This window comes from Gossypium arboreum, chromosome 13 (genome assembly GCF_025698485.1).
Source record: "Gossypium arboreum isolate Shixiya-1 chromosome 13, ASM2569848v2, whole genome shotgun sequence".
NCBI classification, from domain to species: Eukaryota; Viridiplantae; Streptophyta; class Magnoliopsida; order Malvales; family Malvaceae; genus Gossypium; species Gossypium arboreum.
This window is the reverse complement of record NC_069082.1, coordinates 117,323,253-117,336,486: the sequence shown is the minus strand read 5'-3', so window position 1 is coordinate 117,336,486 and position 13,234 is coordinate 117,323,253. Positions and strand designations below refer to the sequence as shown.

General features: G+C 30.8%; 1 protein-coding gene and 1 non-coding gene across 2 annotated transcripts; one reads left to right on the top strand and one right to left on the bottom strand.

The window, feature by feature from the left end:
• The first annotated feature begins 229 nt into the window (after positions 1 to 229).
• LOC108461537 (uncharacterized) lies at positions 230 to 3,773 on the top strand. Its single transcript, XM_017761405.2, has 5 exons — positions 230 to 416; positions 1,561 to 1,690; positions 2,647 to 2,740; positions 3,148 to 3,228; positions 3,317 to 3,773. Exons 1-5 carry the CDS (start codon positions 383 to 385, stop codon positions 3,452 to 3,454), a joined length of 477 nt encoding a protein of 158 aa, XP_017616894.1. The 5' UTR covers positions 230 to 382; the 3' UTR covers positions 3,455 to 3,773.
• A 170-nt stretch (positions 3,774 to 3,943) lies between these two features.
• Positions 3,944 to 4,015, bottom strand: TRNAC-GCA (transfer RNA cysteine (anticodon GCA)). The gene has a single exon. It is a non-coding gene; the product is annotated as a tRNA-Cys (tRNA).
• Positions 4,016 to 13,234: the final 9,219 nt, after the last annotated feature.

Here is a 13,234-nt window from a genome sequence, read left to right as displayed (position 1 = left end):
ATATTTATAAAAATTACAAAACTTCATATAAAAATGTAATCTCAATAATCTAATCATCTAATATAATCTTGATGAGGGCTCTCAATTGTATGCAGATTTTACCTCAGAGCTCAAAGTGCACAATCGGTCCAAACCCAAAGAATTAAGATGCTATCATCCACACCGTAACGAAAACACCTGAAGGAAATCACATATAAAAAATGGTTCGATAAAATATAAATCTTAAATGAAGAAGGGGCATATCCGTAAACAGAAAAAATAAAATCTAATTGCATCTATATATATATAATAATTTCATTTTCGCTTCTCTATTTTTCCTTGAAAACCAACCAAAAAGGTCCAACTAATTTCTCTTTGGTTTCGTTCTTTCACTAGATCTCTCATGGCTTCCTGCATCGCTCCCGTTTCCATCTCAGGTTTTTTGTTTTAATCAACTTTTCTATTTTTTTACTTAATCATTTCAATTTTTGATTGCTGCTCCGTCTTTATTTGAATATTTTAATATGCGTTGTAACTGCACATGTTTTATCTGATTTTTGGAGCATGATTTTTTTAATTTAGATAGCGTAAATGACTAATGTTCTAGAATTTTTGTTTCTGAAGGGAAAAAAAAAAAAGAATTATATCCTCGATTTTCAGTTTTAAGTGAATGATAGTTGATTAAAAAAGTATATGAAAGTAAATCATACATCATTACATTTATGAAGATAATTATTAAAAATGTGAATATTTGCTTTCGTGTGTAAAAGTGATGTTTTTCAACCAGAAAGGAAGTCAGTGATCTAAGTTAATTGAGATGATGCTGTTGGATAAGACTGGAGATTTTTATGCCCAAAGTTCAACTAATAGATTATAAGCACTTTCTTTGTTAGATGATTAAAATTCTTTTAAGGAAGGAAAATTACTAGAAATAGATATGCGTCAAGTTTATTTCTTGATTTCTTCTGTCTTATCCTGTATGTTTCGTTGACTGTGGACGTAAATTTTAGGAATATAAATCTCTTCTTCCATTTTTATTTTAGAAATTACTGAATATTTTCATTGATATCAAACTTGTATGGTGTTTGGTGCTGTTGCTTGGACTTCCCATTTTTCTTGCATTACCCGTGTTTAACACTTATAGCATATATCCAAAACATGGGTATGGAATATGGGTCTCCAAGGGCTCTCAAAATACATGGAACTTAGTATGAAATGAACATGTCCATGTTGAATGCATATCCGTACCGAAATTCACACCTGCGTTCAGAGTAACGTAGGTTTGGTGTAAAAACCCCAAAGAGAAAAAGAGGAAAAGAGGGAAGATTTAAGGATTCAAATGCAGTAAATTATGAAAAGTAACAGTCATATTCTAACTTCCATAAATGAAATTAAGACATGTAAAATGGGAAAGAGTCTAGAAGTATTTTTTCTTTTTCATGTTGCATTGGTTTTCACTAAATAAATTCTTCTTGGAACTTGGGATAGCTTGTTGTTAATGCTGACATACAGCAACGAAATGATTGATTACCAAGTTCTTTCTTTATGCTCAGTTTATCATTGTTTCTCTCTGGTTTATAGGTGGTTCTCATCTTCAGGCAAGTGAAATTTGTTTCGCTAAGTCCAGCACCTTTGGCAAAACACCAAGTTTGGCAGTTCAGAGGAAACCAATGGCATCCAACCATCGGTTTTCTGTTTGTGCAGAGTACCGGTATGTCAATCTGGAACAATCCATGTTATGTAAGCTTGGATGAATTTTCATGTTTCATATAAGAGTATGCTGCACTATGGTAAGCTGAACGGTTGATTATTAGTTGTTGTTACTCCAGCCATACCTCTACCAAGCATTTGGTTTTATGTTTACTAGATTATTAGTCCGTCTAACTAAATCACCTTGGTGCCGGACAGACCACCAAAGAAGTTATGCACTTTCAAGATTATTATATTTGAAGCTCAAAATTAATTGCCAAACATCAAAACTGAAGTCTTCATACCAATACCTAAAGTCTTGAGGTCATCACTACCTGTTTATATAGTTAGTGTTGTCTCATTGCTGAACACATTTGGAAGAATGACGTCAATAGAAGTATTTCTGCCTAACTATATTCGGGGTGGCCATTGATACACTTGCAGTGGGGGAGTTTTTTTAACTCTATAAGTGGGGTTTAAAAACTACTACATATCCCATTTCCTTTATTTTCCTTTCATTGTTATTTTTTACTACGCTGTAGGGGCTTGTGTATGCTTTCTCATTGCTTGTGGAATCTAAAACCTCCATTGATCTATTTACTATATCCTATGGTTTTTTTTATAAGAATACGCAATGGTTATTAAGTTGTTTATTGGATGATTTCCCAATTAATAAACTTCTATTTGACTGTTAAAAAGGTTGTAAATTTGACACTGAACTGCTCCTCTCAATGCACAAACTCAAAAGGTTTAAAGCATAGAGCTCCATGGTATATTGCATTCCATTTGTGTTAAATGTTCCTGAGCTGATTTTTTAAAGCAAATATACTTTTTACTGCGTTCCACGATGTACCATGTTAGATTACTCCAGGTAGCATTTTGCAGTTACTTATGTTGATTTTATCTCAATAGTGATGTCGCTGCATATTTCTACTACTCTATTCTCATCATTTTGCTATTCACTCTGATGGTATGCAGTGATGGCACCAAGGGTGGAGGAAACGATTTTGCTGCTGGTTTTCTTTTAGGAGGTGCTTTATTTGGAACTCTGGGATATATTTTTGCACCACAGGTGATTAGTGTTTGCATTCTTCTTCACTTGATTTCCTGCAGATGTTCTAACGTATCCAATCAATTACCTTTTTTGGTTTTAAACAACAAAAGGCCTTATATTTTTCCTTTTTTGGTTTGGGTTGTCAAACCGTTACTTTAATCGCAAAAACCAAAATTTTTTGCCTGTCTAGCACTCAAAAGCTATGCCAGTAACAATGCTAAAACGATGTATCCTGTTATACTGATTGGTTTCATGCTTTCTTTCTTCTTGTCTTGTCATAGTAAACGTCATCCCCCAGCATATTTCAGGAAATGATGAAATGTTAATTGCTGTTGTTTCGTGCAATGAGTGGCTGTTTTGCTATACATTTGACGTTTTGGATATTCAGGTTGGATCTGAATTCTTAATTTGTTCTTATGATTTAGATTAGAAGATCCCTGTTAAATGAAGATGAATATGGATTCCGGAAGGCAAAGCGACCAATTTACTATGATGGAGGTTTAGAGGTAATTGGGTTCTACCTCGTTTTGTGACATGGTCCATAATATATTTGTTGCTATCCTTATATTAATTGAGCTCCGCTTATGAAAGCAGAAAACGAGGCAGACCCTGAATGCAAAAATCCGCCAACTCAATTCTGCGATTGACAATGTATCCTCGCGTTTGAGAGGTGGAAACAATTCACCAAGTGTGCCGGTTGAGACAGACCCTGAAGTAGAAGCTACTATGTAAGACATATTTCAATGTGATTAGTCATGAAGTTCCAAGTTTACAGTGATTGATGGATTTACCTGTTCTGCTATGAATTCTGAATTCCAAGTGTTTGAGAATTTTATACGGGATTAATGCAGTTTTGTTATGTTTTTAGTGTTTTTTTTCTCTTTCCGGGATCGAATGAATGAGATTAGCGTAAACGAGAGAAAGAAATTATGTAATTAAGCTTGGATCCAGAATTTGCCTGGGATGGGATGTGGCATATAAAATTGTACTGCAGCAGGCATTCTGTTACATTTGTGAATCTACTACTCAGGATTTCAATGTTGGGTTGGAAGTAGCCTAAGCAATTTTGGGAGAATATGGCACGCTTAATAAACATTAAATTAATGTAATAAACACGAATGATATGCTTCAATGGGAAGAGCACAGTACATTTAATTCGTACATCTAGGCTGTGCAGACTACACGATAAAAGATATTAACACATATAAATAGGAAATAAAGAGGGCCCAACCGGGTTCGAACCGGTGACCTCTTGATCTGCAGTCAAATGCTCTACCACTGAGCTATGGACCCATCTGTTTGTATTCTCTTAGTTAAATATATATATCTTTTAAAATGATAAAAAGATTTGTTGAAAGAGATTCGTTATTCTATGGTTAAAAATATAAGTACCTCTTTTAAAGGATTTAATTTAGTTCATTATTTAAAAATAATACCAAACATAATATTAAGTAGAGTTGTCCATGGGTAGGTTCGGGTTGGGCCTCAATAAAATTTTAGGCTCGATTATTAGGCTTAGGCCTAGCCCGACCCGGAAAAAATGTTAAAACCCGAGCTTGACTCATTAATTTTTTAATTTTATTTTTATATAAAAATTTTAAAAATATAATTTACCAAATATACTAAAAATATTAAAATAAATGTTTCTCAAAAATTGAAAATAAAATTTTAAAAAACTTTATACTTAAATAACACTAGGATAAGTGCAACTTGACAAGAAAAATGCCTCTAAAATAGTAGCAAAATTAATAGTAAAACAAATGTTATATAATATCCAAACATTAACAACAAAATAGTAGCAACATATTCGTAAAATAGTAGCAAAACAATAGCAAAAAGTGGGAACACATCAGCAAAAGATGGAAAAACAACAAAAACAGCAGAGCTTTTTTTTATTGAAAATTCAGGCCAGGTCGGGCAAAAAACCTTACCCGAGACTTGACTGGTTTTCTAAAAACGGGCTTTATTTTTTGACCAAGCTCATTTTTTGGGTTTATGTTTTTGCTCAAACTCTCTCATTTTTCGGACAGCTCAGCTCGTGGACAACGCTAATATTAAATATGCAAGTTTACTTTATCTATTATTAAGATGATGTTAATTTTATTTTTTTAAAAACTCGAATGGAATAAGAATTTTCATTCTGGTTTAGTTTTGTAACTCACTTGCGCACAACTTTTAACCGTGAACAACTTAAGATATAAAAGTTAACTATTTATCCTCTAATGGTGTCTTCAATTGGTTTTGCAGGCCTCGACTTCCTTTTGTAGGGGTAGTGTTGCGGACAAGGTTAGGGTCCTTGCAGTTCTTACGATTATTTTAAGGGGTTTTTGGAGTAAAGGGTGCGGGAACATGTAAAGAAACGGAGTGTCTTGGCTTTCTTGGGGTTTTGTTCTATAGGTGTGGCTTCTTTCCATTAGGTCAAGTTTTCATCTTAAGGAGTGTGGCAAGGATCATCTAGTTTTAATATTGAAGTAAAATTATTTTGAATTTTAGGTTGTTATTTTAATTTTTATTGATGTAATAGAAATTATATGTACATTTAACATCAATATAAAACTTAAAAATATTCAAAAATTTCAAAAGAATAATTAAGTGTGATATGTATATAAGCATTTTCAAGAAATTTTAAAATTTTATTTTATTTTAATTAAAAATATTATTTTATTTTTATTTATAAACCATTTTATCAAATTCACATCATAATAAAATGTAAATTAGTTTTGAAATTCAAAATATTTTTACTTTAATATTAAAATCAATGGCTTTCATGAGTAAAAAATATAGGTTAAGGGCTTATTAGTTACAAAAATAGAATCAGGGCTTGTTTAAACAAGGTATAGTAGTTTGATGACTTTTTTTTAGTATATTAGCCTTTTTACTACAAAAGTGGTATTATGAGGCATAAGGTTTGAACGCTAGCAAGGATCGACAATATAGAAAGAAAAGAATGAGGTGCAATAGTATGAGCGATGGCTTTGGGCTTCCCTTATCAGAAAGCCTGGAGTAAGACTATTTCTTATGGAGTGAAAGGAAATTCTTGGTGTTGATAATAAAGAGCAAGGTAGAGGTCAACTATTCCAACTAAACATGCTACCACAGAGGAGTCGAGTTTGGAGGGGTAACCACCTAGTTTGTTTGCATACATGTAGTGATATGAAGAATTAGGCAACAATTGTTGTAGGGGGTGGTGATGTAAGGGGGGAATAAGGTTAGGAGGTTGTGCTTATTCATATCAAAGACTACTCGGTAGGTAATTAAAGTAAGGCATAATGTGAAAAGGTAGCTGGAGTCAACATCAAAGTTTGGAAAGAGGTGTTATTGGACTCCAAGTAGTGATGGCGAAGGCATGAAGGTGGATAATGGTGGTAAGCATTAAAAAGGACAGAAAAGTATACTTAAGGTTGTTGATCCAATGGCGAGTGGCTATTGAATAGCCTACAAACATTTCAAGCCTTAAAGAACTAATTGATAAGAAAGATTCCGATGTTGTGTTTTCATGTAAAACAAAATTGATGATTTTTTAATGTGATAAAGAACATAAGTAGTTTGATATGGTAGAATGTATAACACTTAATTGTAAGGATAAAAGAAGAGGTCTCATTCTGCTTTGGAATAAGGGTACTTAGCTTGATCTTTTGTCATTTTTACTAAGAATGTTGATATAAAAATTGTTTGAAATGAGTCAGAAATTGAATGCATCTTCGAGTTATATGGAAAGAGTGAAGTCAGTATTCTAACATCCCAAAATTTTCAATTAGACACATGGCAGTATTCTGATAATGGATATAGTGAATTTTCAAGAAAATTGGGAAATGAGTTAGTTAAAGGAATTATTATGAAAATAAGTGATTTTGGATATGTGAATTAATTTAAAAATTTTAAAATGAATATGTGATGAAAGGACGTAATTATAAATTTCAAAAAGTTTAAGGATTAAAGTGCAATTTGACCAAAATTGGAAAGTAAAATATTATTGATTATTTGGCATGGAAACGTATTGTATTATATATTAGTGTGATAAAATCACTTTTGGATTAAATTAGAAGAAATTCAAAATTATAGGGACTAAATTGTAACATTCTCATTTTTGTCAAGAGAATAGTAAAAATATAATCTTCAGTACCCAAGGATGTGTATTAAGTATCGAATAATAATTATGGAATTTGAATTGATTAGTAACTATTTGTTGTGAAGAGATAAGTGTTTAAATGCATAAATGGGAAAAATGATTATTTTGCCTCAAAAAGGTATTTTGGTCAAATCCAAAAAAAATTATGGTAAAAATATTGTTTGTATGAGACATTTAGTGTCTAGAATAACTTTAAATATTTAGAACTTGGATCACGTTAGTGGGCCACAATCTTTTTAAACCATGGGCTTGGAATTTGTTGAAATTGGCTTTTAGGCCCACTTGTGTAAATTTAAAGAGAATAAAAGGATGAAAGCTAGCCCCCATTGTAACACCCCTAACCCGTGTCCGTTGCCAGAACAGGGTTTCAGAGCATTACTACCATTTACAGATCACTAAAAAAAAATTTAAATACTTACCGATTCAATGCATCATATAAATAAATATATTACCATTCAATCAACAGTTTGACACTTGTATAAGCATCAAACAACAACATTGTTAGTATACTTGCACATATCTCATATAAATTCAACATTGATATATCTATTTTCTCGACATATCGCACTTGAGTTTAATAATAGTCTCAACTTACATAATTTCCTTGTATCAACATATCAAAGATAATCATATATGTACATGTCATGAAACATATCATGCTCTTACCGTTTCTTCATAAGCATATATCATTCATTTCATTATATCAATATTTCATGCTCCATCATTTCCATATATTTTATGTATATTTATTCCGGTAATAGCTTATATCAAACTTAACATAAATTATATTCCATGTACTTATACTTATTTAGTTTATCTATCTTCATAATTATTTCATATAACCATTCGTCATCTGATACATATTACCTGAATATCAATTGTTCAACAGATGTTAGAGCGTCTCCCATCCATGGTCTTATTTATCTTTGACATGATGCCATAGTGTCTTTCAACTATGGTCTTACTCATTTTCTGTCATGTTGCCATGGTATCATTCAACCATGGTCTTGTTCATTTCATATCACGTTGCCATGGTATCTTTCAACCATGGTCTTACACATTTCATATCGAGTTGCCATGGTATCTTTCAACCATGGTCTTACACATTTCATATCAGTCGCCATGGTATCTTTCAACCATGGTCTTACACATTTCATATCGAGAGCACACTCCCATGAACCTCATCCTTACATGGGATTACCACCAAAGCTAAATCCTCAGTAATATAAACTCATAGAGTATTGCCGGGATTACCGATTCAAAGCTAAATCCCTTGCAACGACAATTACTCTAATGAGCTTGGATCTAAATTACCAGTCCAGGCTAAATTCAGACCCTAATTCGGATTACCCGTCCGGACTAAATCCATTTTACACGTATTCTTCGGGAGGGCTATATCAGAATAGGATCACCCGTCCGGGCTAGATCCTTTTTACCGTCAATTCCTTTTCAGAGATCCATCGAATTTTCCTTTCATTCAACTGGGATTTATTTTCAATTTATATCGAGTACTATCAATATTTCATCAAATATCATGAATTGAACATTCAAATCATATTTTCATCACATAACCACATATTTCAAGTATTTAAAATACAATTCAAGTTACACAAACTTACCTCATTGCTAGTTTGTGTTTATAATTTCATTAATCCCATATCTTTTCTTTTCCACGATCAAGTCTCATATTTGAGTCGTCCGAATCTTTATAAATAAATTTGATCATCATTTTCATTCATTTCATCTTCTAATGCATTTAATTAATGATCTAGGCAAAATTACCATTTTGCCCCTAAACTTTTAATTAATGACGATTTTGTCCTTAGGGTCAGGAAAATAAAATTCTTGCAATTTAATCCTTATTTCCAGCTATTATTCTCATATATATTGATAACAGTCCATGAATTCTATAAAATATCAGAATTTTCCATAATTTCAACACTTTTCAATTTAATCCCTAAAACATGTTTTCCCCCGATCTTGAACTAAATTAATAATTTCATTCAATTTTCTAATTTAAATAGTAAAATAATCCATTTCATGCAATTTGGTCATTTCCGACATTTTTACAAAATTACCCATAAAGTTTTACTTTTATTCAATTTAGTCCCTAAGCCTAAAATATGCAAATTAGCCATGCTTAATGAATATTCATATATGTTTTCCTCCTCCTCCTCTCCATTCCACATCCTTGATGTATGTAGCACACTTGTAAGTAACATTATCTATCATCTTTATTATTTAATTTTATGAATATTCAAGTCTGTCCATCTCGTCATAGTCACTAAATTATTTATATCTAGAGCTATAGGACTCCAAATTAAGATCCGCTAATTTTCCTGAAACTAGACTCATATATCTTCTTACCATAAAATTTTTAGAATTTTTTTAGTCAATAAGTACAGTTTATTCTTTAAAGTTACCCTATTCTGTTGTCGACAGCCAGACCCTTCTTCACTAAAATTAATTATCTCCTTGTACAGAATTCGAATGATGTTCATATTTGTTTCTATTGAAAATATACTCATTCAGAATTCTAAAAATATAAATTTAAGCCCCTAATTATTTTTATCCAATTTTTTTTATGATTTTATAAATTCAGAAGAGGGGAACCCGAAATCATTCTGACCTTGTCTCACAAAATTCATCATAGCTCATGATTTAGGATTCCATTGCTTACATAATTTCTTCTATAAGAAACCAGACTTAATAGTATTTAATTCCATATTTTATTCATCCTATAATTAAATTTCTACAATTTTTGATGATTTTTCAAAGTTAGACTACTGCTGCTGTCCAAAACTGTTTTAGTACAAGATATTAATTACCATGTTATAACATCCTTATTTTCTTTTTCTACACCATTTCTCATCACTTTCTCTTATTTTTTCTTCACTAACATATCAAGAACATAGGACCTTATGTAAGAAAACTCTACTATAACATTATTTCCATGCTTTATCAATAATAACAAACTTAAAAACATATTGAAATCTTGATGTACTTACCTTTTCTTATTGACTTCAATCTTTAACTTGATTTTTCTCTCTCCTCCAGCTTCGATTTCTTGAATCCAACTTGATATTCTTGCTCCCCATCATCTCCTTGCTATCTTTCTCTCTTGATGGCTATGGAAATTCTTTTAATTTTTAGGTGAAAATAATGAATTTTTGGTGGAAGGACTAAATTGTAAAGAAAGTAAACTTCTTTTCAAAAGGAAATGTGTTGATAATTCTTCATCTTTCCTTCCTTTTATACTAAATAAATAATAATATAATAATAATAAACATCTCATAAAATATTAATAAAATAATATTTATCTAATTAATTAATTTAAAATATCATCAACATAATCATTACATTCTAGAATTCTCTCTCTTACTAATTGACCATTTTTCCCTTCATGATCTTTTAGAATTCCATCATTGAGTCATCACTTAATTTGGTAAAATTGTGATTTAGTCCTCATAATTTTTTACCTATTCAATTTGGTCCTAATTCATCAATTTTTTGGTTTCTAGATCATTCCACCCTTAAAATATTTGCACCATTAGTCCTTCAACTTTTTATATTTACACTTCAACCCTTAAATTTTGAGTATTTACTCTTGTGCAACAAGACTTTTCTCATCTTTGCAATTTAGTCCTTTCTTGAATTAATATATCATAATATACTTCTCAATATTGACATCACTCAAAAATTCCCTTTTTGTCACTTTATTTCCTTATTTTAATATATCAGGGATAATATTTTACTGTAAAAATTTTCGGGGTATTACATTTCTCTCCCCCTTAAACTAAATTTCGTCCTCGAAATTTCCTTGTTTTCTTTGATCATGAATTTCATTATTTCTATAGTTCTATAGTTTCTTTCTGTACATATTTACCCGTTTATCATTTATATCCATTCTCTATCTTTTCATTTCATAATTTATTTTCAATACAATATTTCACATTTACCTTTCAGAGCTTCTACCAACAAAAATAGAAAATAATATCATATGAATCTTATTATCAAGTGTTCTATCACATATATTGGCTTGAAAAACCAAAGAAAGATAGAGTAGTACCACTTGTGAATCAATCAGACTTGCGATAATTTCTGTCTATTAGCATATTTATCCAACCTTTTCGTATATTGATTATAGCATCCAAACATGAACAGTTCCATATGCCTCTGAAAATATCAGTATATATAAGATACCAATATAAAATCCCAAAAATTTACTATAATATACCCAGTTATAACGGCTATATTCAAATATTTAATCACTTGTTTTTCTCTTTTCTTTGCCTCTTGAATCACTTCATCTCTCTCTCTCTCTCTTTAGTATCATGTCAAGAACATAAAAATTTTCATGAGAAATCTATTTCCATACTTATTTAACAAGATTAAACTTGAAAACATAATAAAACCTTGATAAGCTTTAGCTTGATTTTCTCTCTCTTCCAGCATGAACATACAATATCCCTTTTTGAAATCTAAGTTTACTAGATTGTTGAAGTCTTGATTTTATTAGAAATTTTAATGAAATTTTAAGGGTTTCTCTCTTAATTTCAAGAAAAGAACCAAATTGCAAAGAAAACTAAACTTTCTTTCTTTCTTCCATGGTTGAACGTGAGTTTGGAGAAAGATGGAAAAAAAATTTTCTTTCCATCTTTTACTTAATGATTAATTAACATAAAATATCTTAAAATAAAATAATAAAATATTTCAACCAATAATATTCCTACACCATTCATCCTTAATTATTACACTTAATACTTATCCAAAATAAGAAATGACAATTTGCTCTTCATGATACTCTATAATTCCATCATCGGATCATTAACCACTTTTGGTAAGATTACTATTTAGTCCATCATATTTCTCCACTTATTCAATTTTATCCTTGTTTACCAATTTCTTGTTACAAGAAATTGGGTTGTTTTCATTTTGGCCATTCAAAATTCTTCTATTTACATTTTAACCCATCAAATTTTGAATATTTACACTTGAGTCACAAAATTTTTCACATCTTTACAATTTAGTCCCTACTTTAAATTAATATATCACGACATACTTCTTAATTCAACTTTTTTTGGCATCCATCAACCTTCTCTTTATCAATTTGTCTTTAATTTTTAGGTGTGTTACTTTTTCGAGGAATCCATTTTGTACAATTCTCACTTAATGCTACTTTTATAACATAATAATTTTAGGTATGTTACAAGAAATGGATTTTCAAGCAAATTGAAAGGTGGAATCAATGTTATGAATGAATGATTTTGTATTTTAGAGCATCCAAAGGCAAGTACCTTGGATAATCTTGCTTCTCCTATATTAATTGTTGTGAAATATTAAATTTTAATAAGCCTAATAATAAGGTATAAGAATTTGGTTGCCATGGATAACTTCTAAAGTGACTTGGAATACATGAAAATTGGTGAAATATGGTATTCATATGGAAAGATTAGTAAATGTGACTTTATGGTAAGAATTTCGTGAGTTAATTGCTAACCTTGTAAGTATTCATAGAGTCAACATGTTGTTAAATGTGTACTAAAATTGTGAAAACACGTGTAATTATGAAATTTGGAATTTGGAAATGCGAGGCTATAAAAACTCTTCTTAGATTTTTGTTACAAAAATGTTGGTAAATTAAAGAAATGGTCATAAATGATTATTTGGAAACATAGTCAGAACCATAAATGTGAATTTAAGGCCTATGATGATTTTTGGTGAAATGTGTATATGTGCTAGGCACTTAATGTGCCTTTATGTGTGTTTAGACAAAGAATTGTCTAAATAATCTTTGAAACTAACTGCCTATAAATGGTAAAAATATAACACAAAAAATATAAGAGATTAGAACGGCGGTGTCCGCAAGTGCACGAGTCAAATTGTAATATAGTTTAGTACGATGAAATACTTTAGAAGTATTCCGAGAATCATACCCAAGGGAGGATGGAATAAACAATGAATTTTTTTTACAATATTAAGTTTTAAGTAGTAGTAATTAATCCTTATATTACAATGAACCATAAAATAGATTAAGAGAATAAAAATAAATAATGAAAATAAACAAATGACTTAAAAATCAATAAACCAATCAAGAAGATTAACTCGCTTTAGAGCTTGTAACTAACTTCGTATCAGGGTTTTAAAGTGGATTAGCTACCGATTAACCAATTATTACCTCCCGACCTCTAATTAACTAATTGATTGGTTGATCTTGCTTATTTCCCGACCTTCTTTCTCAACCAGGATATACTCAGTTTGACTTATCTCCTGACCTTGTCTAGCCTATGATGACTTCCTAGGGTTATCAATCTTAATGGTTTAAGCACACATAATTCATACCAACTAATCCCTCTCGAGAAATCCTAAATCATCCGTTAATC